General features: G+C 59.2%; 1 protein-coding gene across 1 annotated transcript in view; it reads right to left on the reverse strand.

The window, feature by feature from the left end:
* Positions 1-24149, reverse strand: part of LOC121150174 (carnitine O-palmitoyltransferase 1, liver isoform) — a 47453-nt gene extending 23304 nt beyond the window's left edge. Inside the window, exons 1-5 of the mRNA XM_040970853.1 lie at positions 24109-24149; positions 11163-11316; positions 6959-7098; positions 2673-2844; positions 1612-1713 (exon numbers count right to left, since the gene is read on the reverse strand). Of these exons, the coding sequence (XP_040826787.1) occupies positions 1612-1713; positions 2673-2844; positions 6959-7098; positions 11163-11303 (555 nt within the window). The 5' untranslated portion in view covers positions 11304-11316; positions 24109-24149. The remainder of the gene's footprint in view (positions 1-1611; positions 1714-2672; positions 2845-6958; positions 7099-11162; positions 11317-24108) is intronic.
* Between the last annotated feature and the right edge of the window lie 599 nt (positions 24150-24748).

The following is a 24748-nucleotide window of genomic DNA, read 5'->3' on the forward strand; positions in this document are numbered from 1 at the left end:
ACATAAAAGAGGAAAATAAATTTTAAAAAATGTTTACATTATCCAGCGGGGCCTCGGACTGTAGAAGACCTGGACCCTGATCCGTGGCTGGCTCAATGTCACGATGTCCTCACCAAGGGAGAGGAAGCCCAGACTCCCTCGGGAGCCAGCCTCCCGCGGAGGAGGGAGTGCCTGCCCAGGACTGACAGCCGGTGCCCAGGGTGCCCAGGAGGTGGATGCCCGTGCCACTGCTCCTCATGGGAACCTCAGAGGAAGAGCTGCCGGATGGCGGACGGTGGGCAGTGCTGTGTCCACTCCATGGAGTACTATGTAGCAAAACAGGGACGGAGTTGAGGGAAGCCAGCATGCACAGGAGCCTCCCCGTGTAGCTAAGTCAGAGAGCAGGCCCGGAGAACAGCCTGCCACGCGCTCCCATTACCCAGGACGCCGGGAAGGACAAGGGGGAGCTGTGGGCTGCCCATGGCTGCGAGGAGGGCAATCTGGACGGGAAAGCTTCATCGGGCCCAGGTGTGGGGTCCTAAGTCAGCAGAGGGGCACTTGTGGCCACTTGGTGCCCTTACCAGCAGGCTCCAAACCACTGCCCCTTTGGGCCGGCATGCTGGCTCACCAGGCCAATCCCCCACCTCTAAGCACCGGCACCCCCACATGGGCGTCAGTTTGTGTCCTAGCTGCTCCACTTCCCATCCAGCTCCCTGCTGTGGCCTGGGAAAGCAGTCGAGAACAGCCCAGCCTTGGGACCTGCACCCGCATGGGGCGCCTAGAGGAGGCTCCTGGGTCCAGGCTTCGGATCAGCTCAGCTCTGACCATTGTGGCCATTTGGGGAGTGGATGAGTGCATGGAAGATCTTTCTGTCTCTCCTTCTTTCTGTAAATCTGCCTTCCCAATAAAAAATAAAGAAATCTTTAAAACAGACAAAGCAAAACCTTGTCCCCTCCAGAAATGGATACCACAAAATGCGTTTTATCTGTACAACACTATCTGTGAATAAAAGGAAGGCATCCCGACCCATGTCGCACACGACACAGGTACCCTGCAGAGGCCTGCCCACCGAGCGGCTGCCGCCGTCAGGGACCGCTCACAGGAGGCCCCTGAGACAGGCAAGCTTGCAGAGACAGGAAGCTGAACCGACCCGAGAGCTGGCGGGAGAAGCAGGAGGAGGGAAAGGAGGAGGATTGACTGTGCAAGGGCTGCTGCTTCCAGCTGTGGAGGGGGTTGGAAGTGCAGGTCTGTTTGCTCTAACTACCCTGCGGGGGGCTGTCCCAGACAGGAAGCCTGAGGGTGCCTGGGGTTCCAGGGAGGAGGTTCATTAATCCCCTCAGAGACAGGGCCCCCACTGTCCTTCCACGGCACCAAACGTCAGCCTCCTGGGAACCAGTACCGCCCGTAGCCAACAGCCAACGGCTCTGTGTTCCAGGGCGGGAATCCTGCAACGCAAAAAGCTGCAAAAGCAGCTTTCTGTCTAGGAATCAAGACCTTCTCCGAAGACACGGGAGAAACATCCTAAACGGGTCGCTGCTAAGGACGGACACGAGGACAGAACGCAGGACGCAGGGCGGCAGCTCCTCCGTGAAGAGGAGCTGCGCGTGAGGCTGGAGGGTGCGGCAGGCCTACCCGCTGCGTGGTGTCCTTCACGGCCGGCACGGGCAGGCGAGGCAGCGAGGTCTGGAAACTGTACAACATGGGCTTCCGGCCCGAGAAGATCTTCACCATGCCCTGCGGGAAGAGGGGTGCCGTGTCAAGGCGAGGCGAGGTCCGGGCGCCCACTGTGTGTAACCTGCTGTTCACCCAAGCCAACCCCAGGTCCCCGGGAGGGAAGCAGGGGCCCAGGAACTTGGGCTGTCTTCTGCGGCATGCCCAGGTGCATCAGCAGTGAGCTGCATAAGACGTGGAGCACCAGGACTTGAATTGGCACTCCACGACGGTACGTCAGCATTGAAATGGCAGCTCGGGCCTGACAGTAGCCTAGTGGCTAAAGTCCTTGGCTTGAACATGCTGGAATCCCATATGGTCACAGGTTCATATCCCAACTGCTCCACTTCCCATCCAGCTCCCTGTTTGTGGCCTGGGAAAGCAGTGGAGGACGGCCCAAAGCCTTGGGACCCTGCATCCGCATGGGAGACCTGGAAGAAGCTCCTGGCTCCTGGCTTCAGACCAGCCCAGCTTGGGCATTGCAGCCACTTGGGGAATGAACCAGCAGATCTTTGTATCTCTCTCCTCTCTGTATATCTACTCTTCCCAATAAAAAATAAAGAAATCATAAAATAAAAAAGAGAAGGAAGAAAAAGGTGGCTTGACAATCCTAGCCATGCCCCCTCCCCCCGAGACATTTTCAGTATGTGAGAGACATTGAGAGAGGAGATTGCCCCAGGGACCCCGACAGCCAGGGCAAGGTCACAAGGACACCAGGAGCTGGACACTCCACTTGGAGCAGGGCTTCAGGAGCCATCACTGCCACCTCACACGTGTCCCTCACAGTACTGACATGACACAGGATCCAGGGGCGGCCATGCAGAATGTGGCAGATCCCAGGAGGCGTCCTAACTCCAAGGCCAAAGTGTCATGCCTTCTTCCCCCTTGAAGAAGCACTCCCATACGCTGAAGCTGCTGTCCATCAAACATTGTTTGACCCGCAGACCCGCCCACCCAGCTCCTCCCGAGCAAGACCCCCTCACCATCCAGATCCTGGTGGCACGGCCCATCTTGCCGTGCTCGGCGAACATCCAGCCGTGGTAGGAGAGCAGCACCTTCAGGGAGTAGCGCATGGCGACAATGAGGGTCACCCAGAGGCCCGTGCCGAAAAGCACGCCGCTGACCACGTTCTGTGTCCGGCTGGACATGTAGCCCCTGGGGAGGAAGGAGAGCCACGTCCACTCCTGAGCCGGGGCCGGGACCAAGCGGCTGCCGCGGCTGCGTGGGAGCCACACCCACTCCTGAGCTGGCCAGGGCTGGGGTCGGGGGCTGCGGTGCCGCGGTGTGAGAGCCAAGCCCCCTCGCAGCTGCCTCGCGTGCACCAGCCCAGGGCCTCAGACATGACGTGGTGCACACGTGACAGCTGGGTGCACACATGGGCCTCTCAGGGTCGGGGACGTGCAGCTTGGGGGCCACGGTGCAGCTGAGACCTGCACAGCCCTGGGGACACTCCGCGCAGGGGTGTGCGGTGGCTCGGGCTCTCAGCACCCACACACTCCAGCTTCTCTCCTCAAAGCTGCCTGCAGTTTTCCCAGGAGTCCAAGCTCGACTCGCTAGCCACAATGACGGCTCCACGCTTACACCCCGAGAGCCCGTCTGTGGCCCGCGGAGCGTATTTGTAAAAACAAAAAACAACAGCAAAATTGGTGCTGTTCGATGAATGTGTGAGAGGTAAGCGGATCCCGGATGAGTGATGGAAACTCCAAACAGAACGTGCCCTTGCCAGGGAAGGGAAGCAGCACAGTTTTAGGGCAAAGACTGACTTTAAAATGAGACAAAATAAAGCTATTTTGTGCTTTTGTTTTTAATCTGCAGTCATTCTTAAAACCTCACAATATTGAAATGGTTAAAACTACTTAAGTATTCTTCAAATGATTAAAACAACCCACTTCTGTGAGCTAAAGGCCCCTCCAGAGCTTTAAAAATCAAGGTACTGGGCCCGGCGCAGTGGCCTAGCAGCTAAAGGCCTCGCCTTGCATGAGCCAGGATCCCATGTGGGCACTGGTTCTAATCCAGGCAGCTCCACTTCCCTCCAGCTCCCTGCCTGTGGCCTGGGAAAGCAGTGGAGGACGGCCCAAAGCCTTGGGACCCTGCACCTGTGTGGGAGACCCGGAAGAACTCCTGGCTCCTGGCTTCGAATTGGTTCAGCTCTAGCCGTTGCGGTCACTTGGGGAATGAACCATCATACGGAAGATCTTCCTCTCTGTCTCTCCTCCTCTCTGTATATTTGATTTTGCAATAAAGATAAATAAATGTTAAAAAAAAAAAAAGAAAAGGAAAGAAAAGAAAAGAAAGAAAAGAAAGAACAAGGCACTGCCAAACTTTCATGGAAATCAGAATTAAAAGTCGGCTTTGGGAGCCAGTATTGCAGCATAGCAAGCAAAGCCACTGCTTGTGATGCCAGTATCCCATAGGCGTGCCGGTTCAAATCCTGGCTCCACTGTTTCTCATCCCTCTCCCTGCTAATGGCTTGGCAGACCCAGAAGAAGCTCCTGGCTTCCTGTCGACTTAGTTCCAGCTGTGGCCACTCTGGGAGTGAACCAGCAGATGGAGAATCTCTCTGTCTCTCCTTCTCGCTGTAAATCTGACTTTTCAATGAAAGTGGATAAATCTTTTTAAAAAAAATATCCTTGGACATGCATATTATGAAAAACTCCTGCACATATTTTTTTTCATTTTGGGTATCAACATAAATTTATCTTTCAACTCCATTTTTTCATAATTGTTTGAGCACCATCCCAATTTCAACCTATGAACACATGCTTCTGATTTTCTTTTTTAATTGGAAAGGCAGATACACTGAGTGAAGCAGAGACAGAGAGGAAGACCTCTCATCCGATGGTTCACTCCCCAGTGGCCTCAACAGCTGGAGCTGAGCCGATCCGAAGCCAACACCAGGAGCCTCTTCCGGGTCTCCCACGCGGGTGCAGGGTCCCAAGGCTTTGGGCCGTCCTCCACTGCTTTCCCAGCCACAAGCAGGGAGCTGGATGGGAAGTGGAGCAGCCAGGACATGAACTGGTGCCATATGGGATCCTGGCACATGCAAGGTGAGGATTTAGCCACTAGGCTCTTTGCTAGGCCCACGCGCGTTCAATTTTACACTCTCCTGTGGCCTGGCGAGCCCAGCACTCGGCCTGCACTGTACTCTGACTCTGTCACCTTCTGACCGTTATAACGTAGGAGCAGCCTTGGCTTCAAGCACCTGGGCAGTGACCTTCTGGGTGAGCTGCCCTTGCGATGAACTGGTCACATATGGCAGGGGAGGAAGACATCTGTGGTTACTCAATATTCCTGTTCAAACAGCGAGTGATTCATTCAGGATAGTGTTTATACACGAGCAGCCACTTGGAACCAAAGTCCAAAGCTTGGACCGGACAGCGAAAAAACCCCACACTGCAAAGACAAATCTCACTTCGGAATGTTCCTCTCCCAACGACAGCTTGGGACCAGCCTAGCCTGCAAGATGCTGACCCCTAAACTGGCCTTTTCTTAATCCCCCAGGTGGCCCAGAAAGAGGAAGATTATACTGGGCTTTAAATAGCTGTCACTCCTCAACATGATCCACTTTTAGGAGACGGCCCTCACTGGGGAGCCAAATAAACCTGGCGGTTAACCACGCAACACCCCGGGCCCAGTGAGAGCCCTCGGCACAAGGTGGGCTGCCCGGCTCCCAGCCGAAAGGCAGCTGGCAGGCAGCCGGGCCCAGAGCGCCTGGAGCCGCCAGGTGCTGTGTCACACGCAGGAAGACAGGAATCCCGCCCACAGCTGCCCCAGCGTCCAGGTGGCCAGGCCAGGCACGCTGCCACAAAAGCAGGACACTCCGGTTCTGTCACCTGCAGACACACACAACAGAATGACCCTGCTGTGCGGGCTGAGCTTGAGGGCCAGAGCCCCTCTGTGGGTGACTCAGAGCAGAGGCCCCCTGCAGAAGGAGCAGGGCGTGGGGGACTCCTCAGGAGACCCCCTCAGAAAGATGGGCCCCCTGCACAAGCGGCAGCCATAATATTCACGGCAAGGGCAGTCCGCTGAAATGGTTTATTTTCTGTTATCAGAACCAAATTTGCCCTTGGCCGAGGGTGTCACCCACTTCGGCTAACTGCTTCCTGTTCCTTTCGGATGGAACAATGCTTAACAGAACGAGGGCAGAAGGATGCAGAACAGTTACGGCTTCACTCCTTCAGCTCAGTTCAGACCCCGCACTGCCCGGGGCCAGGACACGGACCCCGCGGCACAGCCCTTCGGTGGCCGTCCGTGTGAACCAGTGCTGCAAGGCTGGAGCTGCCCAGCCTGCTTGGGAACTGTGGGCTGCTGCTGGAGTCCTGGGAGCTGCCCAGCCAGCAGACAGGGAGCGCCAGGTCCCTGAGGCCCTGGAGTCAACTGTCAGGCTGGCAACAGTGTGGGCGCTGCCCCGGTGTCAGGCAGGCCCTCGGGGGAGACTCGGTGCCCGTGGAGGCCAGCATGAGCCTGGAGCTGGCACTGCCCCGGTGTCGGGCAGGCCTTTGGGGGAGGCTCGGTGCCCGTGGAGGCCAGCACTGAGCCCAAGGCTGGCACAGCTTTCCATTCCTCCCTCCATGCTCCCTGCCAATCCCTCTCTGAAGCTTATTCATGGGCACCGGCAAGAACCCCATGAGGCCGCATGGCCCAGGGCTGGCCCTGAGAGCCCAGCAGGATGACAGGGCCAGCTCCTGCAGGGCAGGCCACCAGGACAGCAGGGAAGCTCAGGAAACGGGTGCTGGACATGACCGAGCTGCCCTCAGGAGCATGCCCAGTGGAGCCCAGCTGAGGCCTAGGACCTGGTCCCAACTGGGAGCCACTAACTTCCCCAAAGGCCCCTCAGGCCTCTAGAACTGTGGGTTCCCTGGGGGTCCTAGACCACTCAAAAGGAACCAGGCAGGGGCCGGTGTTCACTCCCCAGCAGTGGGCTCAGGGGTCCCAGAATGGAGCAAAAGAAGGCCATGTCAGGGGTCACCCTGGTCCTTTCTGGAACCCTGCACTGCCAGCTACCACCTAGGTCCCTGACGCTTTCTAGCAGGTGCCCTGGCCTGTCCCTATTGTCATACTCAGGGAGGAAGGGCCACGAAGGACTGCCAACTCCCAGGGAACCTTCAACACCACTGACAGGTGCAGGAAGTGAGAAGAAAGCAGACAGGAGAATGGCAAATGCTTCCAATGGAATCCAGAACAGTGAAAGGCGTTCTATTTGAACAGCTTTAAAAACATCAAGAAGAGCCACAGCCAAGACGCTGGGAGATCTGTCAGGCCTACTCACGTGCTGCCGAGGGTCCGGCTGATCTTCGCGATGATCCCCAACGAGGGATCCACCTTGCCGTACATGGATGACATGACGCCCACCACCACGATGAACCAGCTGGAGGGGCTCGCCGGGAACACCCCCGTGATGATGCCATTCTAGAACCAGACAGGGGAGCTGTGAGCTGCATCATATTCCGCCCCCCAAGAACCCCACTGGGGATACAATCCCCATGTCCCTAGTGACTGAGTGGCTGCGACATCAGGCACTTGGGGAGCTCAGGGAGCCCCACTCTCACCTGCTGGAAATCCTCTCCTGAGGCCCAGGCTGCAGCCGTGCCAGCCACATCTGCTCTGTCCCTTGCTCTGAGCCAAAGCCCTCCCTGTGACAGTCTCCCCGGGACGTTACAGTCAGCCACGTGGGGGTCAACAGCTTCCTGAGCTCCCCCGCGTGGACCCTGACCCCACTGCAGGAAAGTGCGCCTATGTCTCGGCCAAGTCCTCTCCCAGGCCTGTTAGGCGGAGCACGCCCTGAGACCTGGGCTCCCCCCGTAGCCCCCCTCTCATTCCTGATCAAGGAGACCCCGGTGAACCCTAACACGCTCACAGGAGACCCCTCTCCAAGCTGAGAACCCGCAGGAGGGCACAGCACTTGGTCCAGTGCTTCAGGCGTCCGAGTCTGCACACAGTGTGCCCCGGTCCGCTGCCACCTCAGGCTCCCGACTCTAGCCTCTTGCTAACATGGGCCTGCGGGCAGCAGCAATTCTCCAGTGACTGGGGTCCTGCCACCCAGAGGAGACCGGGGCGGGACTCCTGTACACCCGGGCCTGAGCCGCTCCACTTATGATCCAGCTCCCTGCCGACGCGTCTGGGAATCCAGCAGAGGACGGCCAGGAGCCTGGGCCTCCTCACCCACCGGGAACACCCACAGTCCCTGGGCCCCGGCTTCAGCCTGCCCCTGCTCCAGCTGTGTGGTCGTTGGGAGAGTGTACCAGCAGACGCAAGACCTTCTCTTTCTCTCCTCTCTCTGCACTCTTTCAAATAAATACAATAAACCTTTTTTTAAAAAAAATGCCACTTGGAATACCCACATCTCACATTGGGGTGCCTGAGCCAGGCCCCCGTTCCTACGCACGCATGCTCTGGGTGGCAGTTAGCGAGGGCCCCCGTGACAAGGCCTGTGCCACACGCTGGAGGCACTGAGGCTGAGCCGAGCTGCCTGGTTTCTGCCTTGCCCCGTTCTGCCCGCAGCAGGCATTTGGGCAGTGGGCCAGCAGACGGAAGATCTCTCTCCCTCTCTGCGCCTTTTGGATAGTTGAAATACATTTTAATTCTTTTATGAAAGAATTTATGGAAAACATTCCAAAAGAGAAGGTTTCTCTGAAACAAAAGCGGTACAACGTTGCTGACAGAGCACTGGGTAGCCCACCATGGAGACGGTGAAGCTGGCAAGGTGAAGCTGGCAAGGCAGCCGCCTGACACAGGGGCAGAGGACAAAAAAAAAAAAGGCAGCAAGTGTGTGCTGGAGCCAGGAAACAGGTGGGGCAAGCAGAGCAGTGAGGACACCTGCCATCCCCGGCCCATGCCACACCCCTGTCCCCCCCATGTCAGCCCCCTGTCCTGTCCCCCGGCGTCAGCCCCCTGCCCCACGCCACAAGGGCTGGGAGGCCCCTCAAGCTGAAGAAGGAGGTCCTGGGGGCTTTTCATATCCATAAACCCCAGACCCAGTGATGTCCTGAAGAAGGCAGGAAGGGAAGAAAAACAAAGACTCACGCTCAAGTCCATAAAAAACTCCAGCTCAGGCCTGGCAGTGTGGCCTAGCAGCTAAAAGCCTCGCCTTGCATGAGCCAGGATCCCATATGGGCACCGGTTCTAATCCTGGCAGCTCCACTTCCCATCCAGCTCCCTGTCTGTGGCCTGGGAAAGCAGCGGAGGACGGCCCAAAGCCTTGGGACCCTGCACCCGTGTGGGATACCCGGAAGAGGCTCCTGGCTCCTGGCTTTGGATTAGCTCAGCTCTGGCCATTGGGGCTGCTTAGGGAGTGAATCATCGGATGGAAGATCTTCCTCTCTGTCTCTCCTGCTCTCTGTAAATCTGACTTTCCAAAGAAAAAAAATGAATCTTCAAAAAAAAAAAAGCCTCCAGCCTCCCATCAGACTGGCGCCCGATCCGTGCCAGTGACACACCTGTGTAAATGTCTCTGTGTGTGAATAAGACGCTTCCATCGCCACCTCACTACCAACACTACACCTTTCCCTTCACGTGTCTGTTGCCCATGCCAGGGGATGCACTCCTGCCTGTGCACGTCATCAAGGCTGTGTTGAATATATGAGCCAACCTTGGTACCCCCATATACCTGCCCATGGGGCTTCCAATTCTGGATAAAACAAATTAATTCATTTAAAAAAACAAACAGGCAGGGAGGAAAGTTCCAGAAAAAAAAAAAAAAGACTCTCTTCCCGCAGGGCCTCCCTACTCCTTTAGCAACCATGACAAGGCCCTGGAGACAGCAGGTCTGTCTGGCAGGGTTCCCTCTGGGAAATGGCGAGCTTCCTAACGAACCGCAGGGCAGATGGTTAGGGCTCTGTATTAGCTGTGCCAGCTGCAGCAGGTCCCAGGTGGGCAGCTGCAGGCCTTGAAAATCAGAGGTTTCTCTGGGATTCGATGAGATTCTCAAACAGGAAGCTAGAAAGAGAAGCAAACAAAAAGACCCTCCCCTCTGTGGGCCCACTGCCACACCACCCCTCCCAGCCCTGCCCAGAGCCCGCAGCAGCCCACCTGGGCCACAGCCAAGCCCCTGTGCTTCATCCACCTCTGCAAGCCTCAAACGCAGGGCGGGCGTGCTGACAGAGGAACGCCAGCAGTGCCCGGCCCACTGCACCCAGCGCCAGCCCCCACTCCCTGGGGTTGGTAAACTTGGCTCCGGGCTCTCTCTATGGGGACGCACCCTCCGTTCAACAGAAGAAGCCAGAGAGAAGCAGTGGATGTAAGCACAGTCAGGCTTTGTTCTGCCAGCCCACGCTTCCCGGGCACAGCACTTGCTCTTGGACACTTGCCCATCACCTACAGTGACACATGGGGAACTCCCTGGGACGGGGGACCCAGGGAACCCCCAGTCTATAAACAGCTTCTCCGGGGGCAGGGAGAGGAACCTCCACCTGCTGGAATCCGATTACCTTTACAATGGTTTCAGTCAATGGAAGATGAGGTTGTACCTGATGGAGAAGTGGGACTGCGCATGTGTGGGGAGCTGGACCACAACGCGCAGGGCCAGTTCTCAGTGTGCAGCAAGGCAGCTTATTAACAATCTTAAAAAGTTATTTAAAAAAATTAAATCAGAAAATGTGTTTAAGGGGCTGGAAAAGTGGCATGACCGGTAAAGCTGCCGCTGGTAATGCCAGCGTCCCACAGAGATGCTAGCTTTTTGTGTGTTTGTTTGTTTGTTTGTTTGTTTAAAGATTTATTTATTTTTAAAGCAAAGTCAGATACACAGAGAGAAGGAGAGACAGAAAGAAAGATCTTCTGTCTGATGATTCACTTCCCACGTTTCTGCAACGGCTGGAGCTGAGCCAGTTTTAAGCCAGGAATCATGAACCTCCTCTGGGTCTCCCGCACGGGTGCAGGGTCCCAAGGCCTTGGGCCGTCTTCAACTACTTTCCCAGGCCACAAACAAGGAGCTGGATGGGAAGTGGAGCTGCCTGGATTAGAACCGGTGCCCATATGGGATCCTGGCTCATGCAAGGCGAGGACTTGAGCTGCCAGGCCACCGTACCAGGCCCAGATGCCAGCTTTGAACCCCAAATGTTCCCTTCTCTTCTAGCTCCCTGCTGACAGCCTGGGAAAGCAGCAGACGAGGGCCCCAGTCCTTGGGCCCCTGTCACCCACATTGGAGACCGGGGGAAGCTCCTGGCTCCAGCCTGGCCCCGTCGTGGCCACTAGAGCCATCTGGGGAATGAACCAGCAGGTGGAAGATCTCTCTCTCTCTCTCCAACTCTGACTTCTAAGAACAAGTAAATCTTTTAAAAATATTTTAAAATTTTAAGTTATTAGAAAGTCTTTCCAAGGTGTAAAGAATCTTGAATACAGTCAGCCAGAGTACATGTGAGGGCATTCCCTAGGCTTAAGTCCCAGGGACCCAGGGGGTGCTCTGGGACTCCCTGGCTTCCGTGGCACCCAAGGGCCCAGGACCCAGGGGACCTGGGTGTGGCCCGAAGCAGCCGTACCTTGAACCGGATGAACTTCTTCTTCCAGGAGTGCAGCCCGGAGAGGCAGATCTGCTTCAGGGCCTCATGGCTCAGCCGCAGGTCGATGCCGTCTGGGGTGACCGTGAACTGGAAGGCCACGGCCTGATGAGCCTCTGCCATCTTTAGGGGTTACCTGGCGAGAAAAGCAGACACGTGACAGCGGGGAGCAGCATCCAGGCACTGCCAACCTCCCTGACCACCGGTCACTGCCAAGGGCCCCATCTCCAAGCCAGGGTCCCAGGCCCTGACCCTGCCGGACACAGGGAAGACCCTGCAGCCTCCTGCCACACTGGCCAGAGCCCCGACCTTCAGGGCTGACCCTGCACCAGCATGCAGCACCAGGGCCCCAGGTGCACCTGTGGGCACTGCTCTGCAGAACTAACAGCCTTCCCAAGAGCACCCCCCACCCACAGAACCCTAAAGGGTGGGTGCTCACAGGGTGGGGTCTTGCTCTGGGACCCCACCTGCCTGGCTGTCCCAGGGGCTGCGAGGCACCTGCAGCGGCTCACCCCGCCCTGGAGCTCAGCCTCCCTGCCTGGCCCTCCCTCATGGCCCCTGGGACTGCGCCGGTGCCCCACTCCCACCTGATGTGTGACTGCATCTTCCTAGTGCTCCTACAAAGCACTGAACGAGTAAGACAAAACACCAAAGAGAAGAAAAAAAGAGTACCATCGTGGGGTGAGCACGGGAGGCGGCAGGGCACCTGGGGCTTACGTTCCCGACTCCAGCTTCCTGCAAACAAGCACCCTGCGAGGCAGCAGGGACAGCTGGAGGCACCACATTCCTGCCACCCATGACGCAGATGGAATTCCTGGCTCCTGGCACTGGCCTGACCAAACCCTTGTGGGAGAGGCATCTGGGAAATGAACCAGCACATGGGAGTACTATTTCTCTCTCTGAAATCCATCAAAAATATTAACAGGAAAATCCAGGCCTGCCCACCAGGTCTGCACCACTCTGGCCGGCCAGCCACACCCTCTCCCAGGGGGCTTCTCCTTAGACAGCCGGCCACACCCCTTTCCCCACGGGCAAGGACTGCACCTGCCACCTCCAGCACCTGACCTTTCTCCAGGAGTGTGTGGGGACAGCGTGGACCCCTCTGCCAAGTCTCCCCAGACACCTGGAAACAGTATCCAGAGTGACTGAAAAATGACATGGCCCCTGTGGCTGCCCAAGGCTTGAGCTCACACCAGGCCCTTCCTCCATCACCCACATTGGGTCCCGCCCCGCCTCCATCACCCACATTGAGTCCCGCCCCACCTCCATCACCCACACCAAGTCAGGCCCTGCCTCCATCTCCCACGTAAGGCCCTGCCTCCATCACTCACACCAGGCCCCTCCCCTCCTCCATCACCTGCACCACGCCCACCCCACCTCCATCGGCCACACCAGGCCAGGCCCTGCCCCGCCTCCATCACCCACACCAGGTCAGAGGTTCCTAAGGGCCCTTTACAAAGTGTTTCCTCTGCGTAAACACATAAGAAAGGGCAACACATGAGGAAGCCACATTCACGCTCGGTGTCCTCCAGTCTGGGGCGGGAAATCCAACAGAGACAGCGGCCAACAGGGGCTGCTATGACCAGCGCTGCAAACACGGGATACAGGTCTGTGAGGGCTCAGGATAGCCCCTCCTGCCCAGGCCCCCACCTGGCTCACCTCGCCTCGCCCTCCTTGTAAATGGCACAGTGGCAGGGGTGGCAGAGATGTGGGTACTGCAGGCCAGCCCAGCAGGGCAGGAAGGGCACAGTGGGCCAGGGTGTGTGTGGTAGGATGAGGCCCCAGGCAGCACCACACTCTCCAACAGCAAGACCCTTCTGTCCTGCGTGTTTTCAATTAGAAAATCTGGTAGCTCACAGGGAGGTATGTGACAGCACCCACACCCCCACCCACGAGAAGCGACACACAGAACTTTCTCTGTACCCATGGGGTACAGCGCCACCCCCAGCACACTTGCTAAGCTCTGAACAGAAGATACCACCTCCTCAGGCCTGCCTGGAATGCTGTGCTGGTCTCACGCACACACACAACTGGGCGCCCTTGCATGGCAGTTCCATCTGCATGCCTGCAAAGGGTGCAAATGCTCCCACACGCACCACCCCCCACAGCTGCTGGTCACCTGCCTCTTAAGCACACCCTGCCCGGAGGTGCCCATGTCCACCCACGCTGCCCAGCTCTTGCATCCCTGGTTCTGGTACACGTCCTGTTCCCAAGGCAGCTGTGTCCATCGACACGGCCCCAGCCACATACCCACTGGCCCTTGCAAATGTCCTGCCCAAAGGTGCCCATGTCCACCTATGCAGCCCCGCCCCTGCATCCCGTCCCTCGTGCACGTCCTGCCGAGACGCCATGTCCACCCACGCTGCCCTGGCCCGGTACTCTGCCAAGCCACCCAGGCGCCTCTTGTCACTTCACAGTTACCAACAAGGGCGTGGCACGTGACTCTGCACATGCTGGAGCATGACCATAATTTAATAGCAGTAGAGGGTGGCCCTCAAAACAGCGTGAGTAACAGCAGCTGCCAGCCAAACCCAGGGCCAGTGTCCCTCTGCCTTCCTCCAATGACCTGCCCAGTGTGCCAGCTGAGCCCTTAATAATAAAAACCTGGTCAGCGGCTCACCGGCCCGTCTCTGTGTCCCGAGCTGCAGTGTGGGGCAGTCTGGCTGCCCTGCTCACCTGGCCCTAGCCAGCCCAACACTGTAGGCCCAGGGGCCCCAAGAAGGCAGCTGCCCTGTGCTTTGCCAGCTTGGCCTGGCTTGTGCCAGTCCCTCCATTCATGTGTTGGGACACGCCCATCTCTGCCACCACAAGGCCTGAGGGCAGGGCTTGCCAGGCACAACCTGCCCAGAGGCACCTGCCCCTCCTCTCTGGCCACCTTCCACTGAGGGCAAGAGGCCAAGGGTACCTGGCAGGACTCCCTGGCGTCCCAACCGCTCCTGCTATGCCACTAGATCAGCACAGCTGGCAGTCCCAACACACTGGGGGAGGAAGGGCCCACAGGCCAGCTGTGTGGGCTCCAGCTGGCAGGCCAGACCCAGGCCTGGGGCCAGGCTGCCTCCTCTGGGCAGTCGTTTCCTCACCCTTCAGCCTGGCAGAGCCTATGGCAAGCTCATGCCCCTCACCTTCACAGGCAGCCAGTGACCATATCACGCCCCCCATACAGTATGTAATGTTGGTCTCCGTGGCCCAGCCCCCAAGAAAGGTCAACAGGCCCGGTCACTGTGGCCCCTCGCCCCACTGGCCAGGTCACTCCATTCGGAACCCCTGTACTCCAGGAGTCTCCCAGGCCCTGCCTGTGCACTCAACTCCCAGTTTCAAACAACTTTTGATTGTGCCAAAGGATTTGGACAGAAGATGAACCTGGCCACCTCCCACCTCCTGTGCCCTCCCCACCACTGCCAATGCCACCGCCAGTGCCAGCACCACCACTGATGAACCTAGCCACCTCCCACCTCCTGTGCCCTCCCCACCACTGCCAATGCCACCGCCAGTGCCAGCACCACCACTGATGAACCTAGCCACCTCCCACCTCCTGTGCCCTCCCCACCACCGCCAGTGCCACTGCCAGTGCTGGCCCTTCCCAGGCTTGAACAGATCAGAACTGTTCCAATGTATCACTCCCCAGCTACAGCTGCCATGCGTGGGCACACCGTCCCAGCTGGGCTGTGCTGCTGCCCCCTGCCCACCACACACTCACACACACACAATCACCCAGCTCAGCGGCTCTCAAGTCCACGTCCTGCCACTGCCACCAAGGGCTGACCCACTTGCAACTCACAACTCTGAGACCTATCACAGCCCTGAGCAGAGAACAGTCCTGGCTCCCCACAGGCAGTTCACCTAGCACACCCGTTGGGCTGAGCACACACCTGTGCCCGGGGACAAGGATGCGCACACCTGTGCCCGAAACAACAGCAGGAGACAGGCGGGTAAGCAAAGGCGACAGGGAAACTTGTCATGGATGCACCAAGGGAGCTGAACCCCTCCGTCGGCCGCCACCTTGCTCCCCTCGGGCCTGGCACGATGGTTCAGGAGCCAACTACTTCCTCGTTGCCCTTGAGTCATCCCAGAGCCTGGCCCTGGGTCTCTGGGCTCCAGTTCTGCACCCGAGGGAGCTGGGTAAGACTCGCCTCTGAGTGGCCACACCGGCTGCTGCTCCCCACCAGCAGGCCTGGCCAGCCACACAGGGTCCCTGAGGAACGTGCCCCCATAGGCGACTTGGCGTCCTCAGGTGAGCCCGGGGACACCAGAGGCGGTCACAGTAGCAGCGACGCTCGGCTGCTGGAGGGCCCAGCAGAAGTCCAGGGCATCCCAGCCAACAGGCCCTGTGTCCCCCTGGGCGTGGCTGTGCTCACAGTCAGGGAAAGCACACTGACACGGCTTTATAATTCTTTTTTTTTTTTTTTAATTTACTACGAGCTAGAACCACCAAACAGCAAGTTAAACGTCTCAACCTGAGATCCTGAGATGCGTAACAGTTCGAATCCCAGCTGCTCCATTTCCAATCCCGCTCCCTGCTAATGGCCTGGAAAAGAAGTGGAGGATGGCCCAAGCGTATGCCCTTGCACGCACGTGGGTCATGTGGTTGGGGGCAAACCAGCAGATAGAAGATTTAGAAGAGTGAGCTCTGTCTTTCCTTCCAACTCAGTCTTTCAGATAAAAAAACACCTAAATCTTTTAAAACTAAAATTATGTAAAAGGCAAAGAGACACAGTGCTATCTTCCACACTGGCTCACTCACCGTCAAATGTCCAGCACAGCGTGAGCAAGGCTAGGCCCAAGGCAGGAGTCAGGGGCTCCCCTAGGACTGGCAGGCACCCCGTCAGCTCCCTGGGGTGCCGGAGTAGGAAGTGGAACAGCACTGCAGCCCAGGACACCCCTAGGGATCTCAACCACCGCCTCAAATGTCCACACCAGGTATCCATTCAAAGAAGCATGTGTGGGACGGCCACGAGCCCCGAGTGGCTGGGTCAGGTCAGGGTGACCACCCAGCAGAAGCTCACTGCCCAGGTCCACCCTGGCATGTAGGCACCCGGTGTGAACCCACTCCCCAAAGCGCACAGCTGAGACCACACTGCTGAGTCCGCGCCTCACGGCTGTCCCCCCACCATTGCAGCCAAGTCCGCCAGGCAGGGCCCCTTCCTGCTCAGGCCAGGCCCCTGGACCCACAGTGGCCAAGTACGGGCTGACTCAGTCGGTCCCGCAGGGACCTGCGTGCGGCTCCTGCGCTTGTGGGCACAGGGCTTTTACTCCTCATACCGGGATCACTTCCCACACTTGCTAGTTTTGCAAGGACACAGACCTCAGTTCACTTCTCTCACAGCAGGAGAAAGTCAAATGTGGGACTGACAGGGCCCAATGCGTTGGCTCAGCTGGCTAACCTTACACCTCCAAGCGCACATCCCGTATGGGTGCCGGCGGGAGTCCCAGCAGCTCCACTTCCCATCCAGCTCCCTGCTTGTGGCCTGGGGAAGCAATAGAGGACGGCCCAAAGCCTTGGGACCCTGCACCCATGCGGGAGACCCTGAAGAAGCTCCTGGCTTTGGTCTCTCCCAGCAACAGCCACTGCGGCCATTTGGAGAGCGAACCAGCAGATACAAGACCACCAACCCCTTCTCCCTTTCTGCCTCCTCTGTTCTCAAATAAATAACGTAAAAAGAAAAGAAAGTGAAATGAGTAAGTTTCCATCTTGATCAGTTCCTTCATTTTAGTGAGCTGGCTGGCTCACTGCATACCCACACCCTGGCCACTGGAATATTCTCCCTGTCTTGACCACCAACCCCTTTCCACCCTGACCCTGCCAGCTCAGGGACCAAGGGTCTGTGAATCGGAGCGAGCGCTGGCAGCCAGCGAGGGGCAGGCAGCTCCCACTGCCTTCCTGGGGTGGCCCTGGAGCCTGCTGGGGTGGGGGGGACCCAAGCTGGTGAGGGAAGTGGGTGAAAGGTCGGCAGGAGGCTACGTTGAACATAAAACTGCCAGAACATAAAACCCGCCCAGGGAACAGCAAGATGGGCAAACTGCCTCTGTCATAAAAAAAAAGAAGAAGAAGAAAAATAAACAATAAAACTGGCTATGCAAGGACAGAGTGCGGAGGCAGCAAGCGGGCACAGCAGCGGCGCTAAGTGAATGCGTGCAGGGCTGGCAGGTGTCCTGACAGAGCACGCGGGGAGGCTCAGGGCGGCCAAGGCAAGGACCACAGTCCTTTTACCAAACTCCAGACAAGACCCACTACTGTCTGGTTTGCTCCCGAATGCCTGGCGTGGCCAGGGCTGAGCAGCGGCTGGCATCAGGTACCTTGGCATGTAGCTAAGTCTCACCTGCAGGTGGTAAGAGCCCAGCTATGGAGCCACCGGAGTCGCCTCTGAGGGTCTGCACCGGCAGAACACGGGAGTCAGCGGCCAGGGCCAGGACTCGAACCCCCACCTTCCCACGCGGGGTGCAGGCAGCCTGACTGCAGTATCCATGAGCAATCCAAGACGTGGTTGTCCAGAAGCCTGCCCGAGGTCATGGCCAGGGAGCAGTTGCGCGGTTCCAGGCCGAACTCCAGAAATGTTTTCCTCGCCTCCCAAGGTGAACGGTAGGTGCTACTTAACACTCCCAAGGTTACAACACAGATATAAAATTAGGTCACTGTTGTTACCCAAATGCGGTGGCAGCCAGCTGTAAAACTGCAGTAACTACACGCAGGACTGGGGCCAACTCTAAAATTATTCCGATGCTCCAGTCTTCAGGCTGGGATTACACAATTCACACAGCACACAGAAAGGAGAGCTCTGCCTTCTAGTAAAATCCAGGCCCCACGGCGCAGGCGGTCTAGCGGTCCACAACCGGGCCGGCCCAGCCAAGGGGCCCCGCCGGGTTCCCTGGGCAGCAGCGGGTATGAGCCCATGAGCCGTTGCAGTGGACGCTACGGGCGGTGCCCAGGGTGAGGCGGCTGGCTGTCTTCGCCTCCAACCCCACGGTCTGGGATGCCCCAGGGACTGGTGAGGCCCGGGAGGACCCTGCTCAGCCAAAGCCAGTTCCCACCTCCAAGGCCGGCTCCACCTGGGGGGAAACCCATAGCTGCCTGCATGATGACCCAGGCCGGCCTCGTCACTGCCACCTTGAAAAACTTCAAGGAAGGTGTGAAGAACATTCTAGAAGGGTAGCACCAGCCCTGGGGATTCCCCACTGCGGCAAGATTCTTGATTCTTCTCAAGTCAGGTGTGGGCAAAAATTAGCAATAGCGATTTAACAACAACAACAAAAGACACTTCTCTCGGACTACTACTAGCCACGTCATCATTCATTTGCCCCAACTGGGCCCTTGCACTTTCCCAGCAAATGTGCACACGCACGTTTCTGGAACCTGCTGGAAGCACCTTGGACGCAGCAGCAGGAGGACTCCAATCTCCCATTATGATGGTTTCTTGGCGAGGAGGCTGGGACCATCTTACAATGTGCAAAGGCAGCTGGGCCATGGGCAGAGACTTCAGTGCTGAGCAGGGCTGGCCGCCAGGGCTGGTGCCAGCTGCCGACACCAGGGAAGGGGCAGGGCACAAGGATGCAAGGGTACAATTTCTGGGTATGGCTGTTCTGGCAGAAATCAGGTGGAGACTGGGGGCCCACCTCTGGAGGTGGGGAACCTGGGTGAACTCTCAGGACAAGGAATCATGAAGTGGGGTGGACCCTTGGAGGACCCTGTCTCCCTCGCAGGTTAGCACAGCTCTCATTGCTCACCCCTGTGCCCTGTGGCTGCCCCTGGGAGCAGCATGTGTAACTTACCAAACCCTCTGATCCCCAAACTGTGGCAGATGCTGCCCGGGAGCTGCCCGGGAGCTGCCCTTCACAAAGGAGTGGCCGACCAACCACCCAGCGCTGGCCCGGGGCGGGGCAGCAGACGGAAACTCCAAGCACGCTGTCTACGGAATGCACTTGTGCCAAGCCCATAGTCCCCTAAGCCTGGGTGCCCCTTGCTTTTACACACTCCATCTGACCTCTTAGTCACTGGGGCCCCATCAAACCTACGGACACAGAGCAGCAGTTGGCAGGGTCACCACTCTACACTACAATAGAGGAAATGGGCCTCCTGCTGTCACACCCAGTCTGAGGGTGTGCCCGGGAGGGGGAAGTGGCAGGTGAAAGTCCTCTAAAACCCAAGCTCTCTGGCTGCCTGTGGTCAGGAAGAGAGAGAGACCACTCAGACATGGTTCAAATCCCAGCCCCACCACTTGAACCTAGGCCTGGAAACCAATACCACAGCCAATCACAGTTTGTTTGCTGGCATACAAATTGTGCTAACACCTGGGCTGGTATTGTGGCATCATGGGTAAAACTGTTGCCTGCAATGCTGGCCTTCCAAATGGGCACCGGTTCACGTCCCAACTGCTCCACTTTCAACTCAGTTCCCTGCCAATGGCCTGGGAAAAGCAGCAGAGGATGGCCCAAGTGTGTGGGCCTCCACATGGGAGACCCGGATGAGGCTCCTGCTTGGGCCTGGCACAGCCTTGGTTGCAGTGGCCATCTGGGGGCGAGCCAGCAAGTGGAAGATCGTTCCTTAGGTATCTCTCTAACTCTGTGAAACGGGGTGTGTTTGGCCCACGGGTGGCGAAGCTACCCTCGGTGTAGTCAGCGGAGGAGCTCACGGGATCAATGCTTTCATGAGCTCAGATGTGAGACGCAAAGGTGAGAGCACCTGGTGGGTGTGTGTACGTGTGTGTTCCCCCAGGAACGACTGATTGATCTGAAAGAGTTACAGACACAGAGGCGGCATTCTCCTTCCACTGGTTCACATCCCCAGTGACCGCACTCATTGACGGGTGCTGAGTCACCCCAAAGCCAGAGCTCTGGCCAGGTCTCCTGTGTGGGCAGCCGGGACTCTGGTGCCAGCATCTGGGGATGCCAGCTTCCCAAACTGCAGCTTTAGCCACCACGCTGGCCCCTGCCGGTGTTCCTTTTTTAAATGTTTATAATTTTCTACAGTGTTTATTTTTTATGATGTTAACATAGTTAAGGAGGCACTCCCCTGTGGACCACTGTTTAGGGTGAGGAGCGTCGAGGACGGGAAAAGGGGGACAGAGCTGCTCTTAGCGGCCCAACTGCACCAGCACCTGAGGATGAGGACGGCCACCATGTCACCCCAGGGAAGTCTGCACTGCCCTTACGGGCCCCTTCCTGGTCTTCCTTCAGCACCCACCTGGACGCCCACACCGCACCACAGAACACGGAGGAGGAAGGGTGGTGCAGGACTTAGCAATGACTGCACCCACAGACTCGGGGACAGCAGGGACCTCACATGAGCCTCGGGGACCTGGGACGGGTGCCATGGACATCAGACACATTGAAAGTCTTTTTCCTTCTCCCCGCGTTGAGGCAGTGTCCCCGGGAGGAAGGACAGGAGCCACCCCATGTGCGAACCCCCCAGGGCAGCCAGCCCACCCTATCCCCTGGACAAAGACACTGTGGCCTTCACCATGAACTTCCAGAGAAGTCCTGGCCACGAGACAGGCCAAGGTGACACCCGTCCGTGACCCACACAGAGCCGCTGGCCCCTGCCCTGGAGCCTCAGGGACCCGATGTCCCCCTGGTGTTTGCATGGGGTCATAGTTGAAGCTTACAAACAGGCAGCAAACATTTGAAATCAGATGAGCAGAAAACCTCCCTCACTTGTGTCAACATTAAAAATAAAACACGTTGTGGGGGACAGCCACCTATCTCCCCTGCCCCCACCATGCCCTGGGGTGGTAGGGTAATCCTCAAATCCTCAGCACCCCATATGGGCACGAGTTCAAGTCCCAGCTGTTCCATGTCCCATCCAGCTCCCTGCCTGGGAAACAGTAGAGGGTCGCCAAACGCCTTGGGACCCTGCACCTGCATGCAAGACCTGGCTTCAGCTCCGCTCCGGCCTTTGTTGCCACTTGGGAAGCGAACCAGCAGGTGGAAGATCTGTCTTTCAAATAAAAAATATTTTAAAAGAAAAAATAAAAGCATCAGTGTGGGCTGCCCACCCCTCCACATCACAGTGCTGGGGGTTCTAGTCCCTTCCAGCTTGCTGCCCATTGGTCCCAGGGGAGGCTACAGGCTGGCTGGAGTGTAGGGAGCCATGTGCGCCCACCGGGCACAGCCTGACTGTGGTGGACATTTGGGGAGAGAACCAGCTGACTAAGCTTTGCCTTTCAAAGTAAAAACTGGGGTCCTGCATAACCTGCATTGTCCTCAAACTAACTACCCCAATGGCTGCTGATGGGGAGGGGGTCCCCCACCAGTGAACCTTGCTGATTGTCAAATCCACAGTGCCAGGAGAGTGAAGGGTGGGAACCAGCTAGGGCAACCCAGGAGGACCTGCAAACCCGGGGAAAGCCCTGGGAGATATGACTTTGCCCTTGGCCCTGCAGGGTGCCCAAGCGGAAGTGCCCAGGCCCAAGAGCTGCAGCTCTGGCCCGTCTCAATGGCCACCAGCTTCCCAGAATCATGCTGCAGAGGCAGGTTCCTTCAGCCCGGCTCCCTCAGCCCCTCTCCCATCTCCCTCAGCCCTTCTCCCTCAGCCCTTCTCCCTTCTCCCTCAGCCCTTCTCCCTTCTCCATCAGCCCTGCTCCCTCAGCCCTTCTCCCTCAGCCCTTCTCCCTCAGCCCTTCTCCCTCAGCCCTTCTCCCTTCTCCATCAGCCCTTCTCCCTTCTCCCTCAGCCCTTCACCCTCAGCCCTTCTCCCTCAGCCCCTCTCCCTTCTCCATCAGCCCTGCTCCCTCAGCCCTTCTCCCTCAGCCCTTCTCCCATCTCCCTCAGCCCTGCTCCCTCAGCCCTTCTCCCTTCTCCATCAGCCCTGCTCCCTCAGCCCTTCTCCCTCAGCCCTTCTCCCATCTCCCTCAGCCCTGCTCCCTCAGCCCTTCTCCCATCTCCCTCAGCCCTTCTCCCTTCTCCCTCAGCCCTTCTCCCTTCTCCCTCAGCCCCTCTCCCTTCTCCCTCAGCCCTTCTCCCTCAGCCCTTCTCCCTCAGCCCTTCTCCCTTCTCCCTCAGCCCTTCTCCCTTCTCCCTCAGCCCCTCTCCCTTCTCCCTCAGCCCTCCTCCCGTCTCCCTCAGCCCTTCTCCCTCAGCCCTTCGCCCTCAGCCCTTCTCCCTCAGCCCTTCTCCCTTCTCCCTCAGCCCTTCTCCCATCTCCCTCAGCCCCTCTCCCTTCGCCCTCAGCCCTTCTCCCTCAGCCCGCTCCCTCCCGCCCGTCCTCCCGGCGCAGCGCGCAGCCTCCCGCGGCCTCCCGCCCCGCCCGCCCCGCCCCCGGCGTCACGTGACGGCGGAGAAAAGTAGGGGAAAGGTTAGCGGGACCCGCCCCCCCGCGGCCGCGCGTCCCGGGCGCTCGGATCCTGTTCCACCGGCGGTGCCCACACAGCCCTTCCGGAGCGACCGCGGCTGCCTTCGCCGGGAAGGCCGGGCCTCGCCCCGCTCCGGGGCAGCGAGAGGAAGCTGGCCGCGCCCGCCGGGCGGCGGAGGCCCCGGAGCAGATGCCGGGCGCTGCGCCCGCCGAGCCTCGAGCGCGGCCCTCGGGTCTTCGCCTGCGGAGAACTAACGGAGTTTTTATGGATAGAGCCGCGGGGCCGGGGCTCCCCGGGGGCCGGGGCGGGCGGCTCGCTGGCCCCTCCACGTTGGGCGGCTTGTTTTCGGGACCCACTGGGAAGGTTACTTTGGCCCGGGGCCCGCGCCGAGCTCCGCCACTGACGCACGGCCGGTGCAGTCCTGGACCTGCCCGTTCTTTCCCCCTGTTTCCAACCGCTGCGGAGATGCAGTGCTAGTGCAAGGTCAAGGCCAGCAGGGCCAGACCGGGTGAGCCTGGCTGGCTCTGGGTCCCCGGGCCAGCCTGGCCGCGACGTCCCCACCCCCACGCGCTGCGCGCCAAGCACCCGTGCTGCCAGCGTGTTTAATTCACTCGGTCTGCGGCGTGGCAGGAAACAAACACGCCTGCATTTCTGGAATGACCAGAAACCAGACGCCTGTGCAGCACAATCCACTTCTGGAAAGGTTAAACTGATTTTCATGTGGCTCAGCTAAAGTGATCGGTTTCCTGCTAACACCTGCCGGGGACTCGGGCGGGTCTGTGCTTAACCGGCTGACTTGGGATTTCACTCCTGGGAGTATTTTGGTTAAAAAAAAAAAAATCAGCCTTCATTTGTTTCCTTCCACTGCTGGCACACGAAGAAAGACGAGGTACCTGTTCGGACCCAGGGTGGCCCCGCTGGCCCCGCCACGGGATGCCCCAGCCTGACCAGGCTGCATCCACCTGCTCCGCGCCTAGCGCTGCCCAAGGTTGAGGAAGCGTCCAGCTCGCTCTGCACCAGGAGCCCCCCGCGCGCGCGCCCAGGCGGGTCCCGAAGGGGACAGGGTGGGCGTCGGCGGCGCGCCAAGCCGAGGGCCGAGCATCTCTGACGGTGCAGCCACACACAGGGCCGGCTCACGCGCTCACCGACCCCTTGGCAGTCCTGACCCCAACCCACTCGGGGAGCCGGGACAGGACGCGGCCAGAAAGAAGCCGGTGACTCTCCCTGGCGCCGGGCCGAGGCGTCGGGCCAAGTCCCGCGAGCGAGCATCCCTGCCGCGGTGGCCAGGGACACAGCGACCACAGTCCTGGGGCGGACCCCAGACCCGATCCACGATCTGGCCGGGGCGCGGGGACAGAGAGACAGGGGGAGAGGGGGGTAACCGGCGCCCCGTCCGGCCAGGGCCGGGGGCCGAGCATCCCTCCGGTCGGCACAACGGAGTGGCTCGGACCCCAGATCCGGCACCGGGGGCGCGGCCTCCTCCACGCTCCAGATCCGGCTTCCCCTGGAGCCCCACGGGCGAGGCTGGGCTGCCCGCCCCGCAGCCCCAGTCCCGGCCGCGCTCCCAGGTCTCCCGGTGCGCCGCAGCCCGCAGGGCGCGCGCGCAGCCCTCCCTCCCCGGGGCGCGCGGCGGCGGCCGGCCTTACCGAGTCGGCGGACCGGCGGCGCGGCGGAGGCGTACTGAGCGAGCGGCGGCGCCGGGAGCCGGGGGCGGGAGGGCCGCGGGCGAGGCCGAGCGCACCGACGCCGGCCGCCGCCGATTGGCTGAGGACGACCGGGGCCGCGGCGCGGGGCGGGCGGGAGGCTGGGGCGCACGGCGGGGCGGGGCGTCGGGGGCGGGGCCCCGGCGGGCGCCCAGGGGACGGTTGCGGGGCGAGGACACCGAGGTGCGCACCCTTGGTCTGTGCCAGGTGGAGCTTAGGACGAGCTTACGCACTCTGCGAGCCTCAGTTTGCTCATCTGTGAAATGGGCCTGCTCGCTGGGCCGCCCCGATTTCTCGTAGCGCCCTACCGGGTTTATGACCTTAGTTTATAGGCATTACTCCATAGAAACCCGCAGGGTAACCCGACCGGGCTAATGCTGTTCCTCTTACACACACACACACCCTTTATTTTACGGGCCAGGAGTTGGACCAGAAAAGGGATGACCAATATGCCCCTAGGTCACGGAGCCAAGAAAGTGGCGGGCAGAGACCCAAGCGTTTCCGTGGGAGGCAGCCGACGCGCCACTGGTCTCCTCCTCCGCTTGGTCCAGCACCGGCGGCAGTGCCTTCCCGGCGCGGCTTT

The sequence above is a fragment of the Ochotona curzoniae genome, unplaced genomic scaffold, assembly GCF_017591425.1.
Source record: "Ochotona curzoniae isolate NIBS_2020 unplaced genomic scaffold, NIBS_Ocur_1.0 scaffold_4937, whole genome shotgun sequence".
NCBI classification, from domain to species: domain Eukaryota; kingdom Metazoa; phylum Chordata; class Mammalia; order Lagomorpha; family Ochotonidae; genus Ochotona; species Ochotona curzoniae.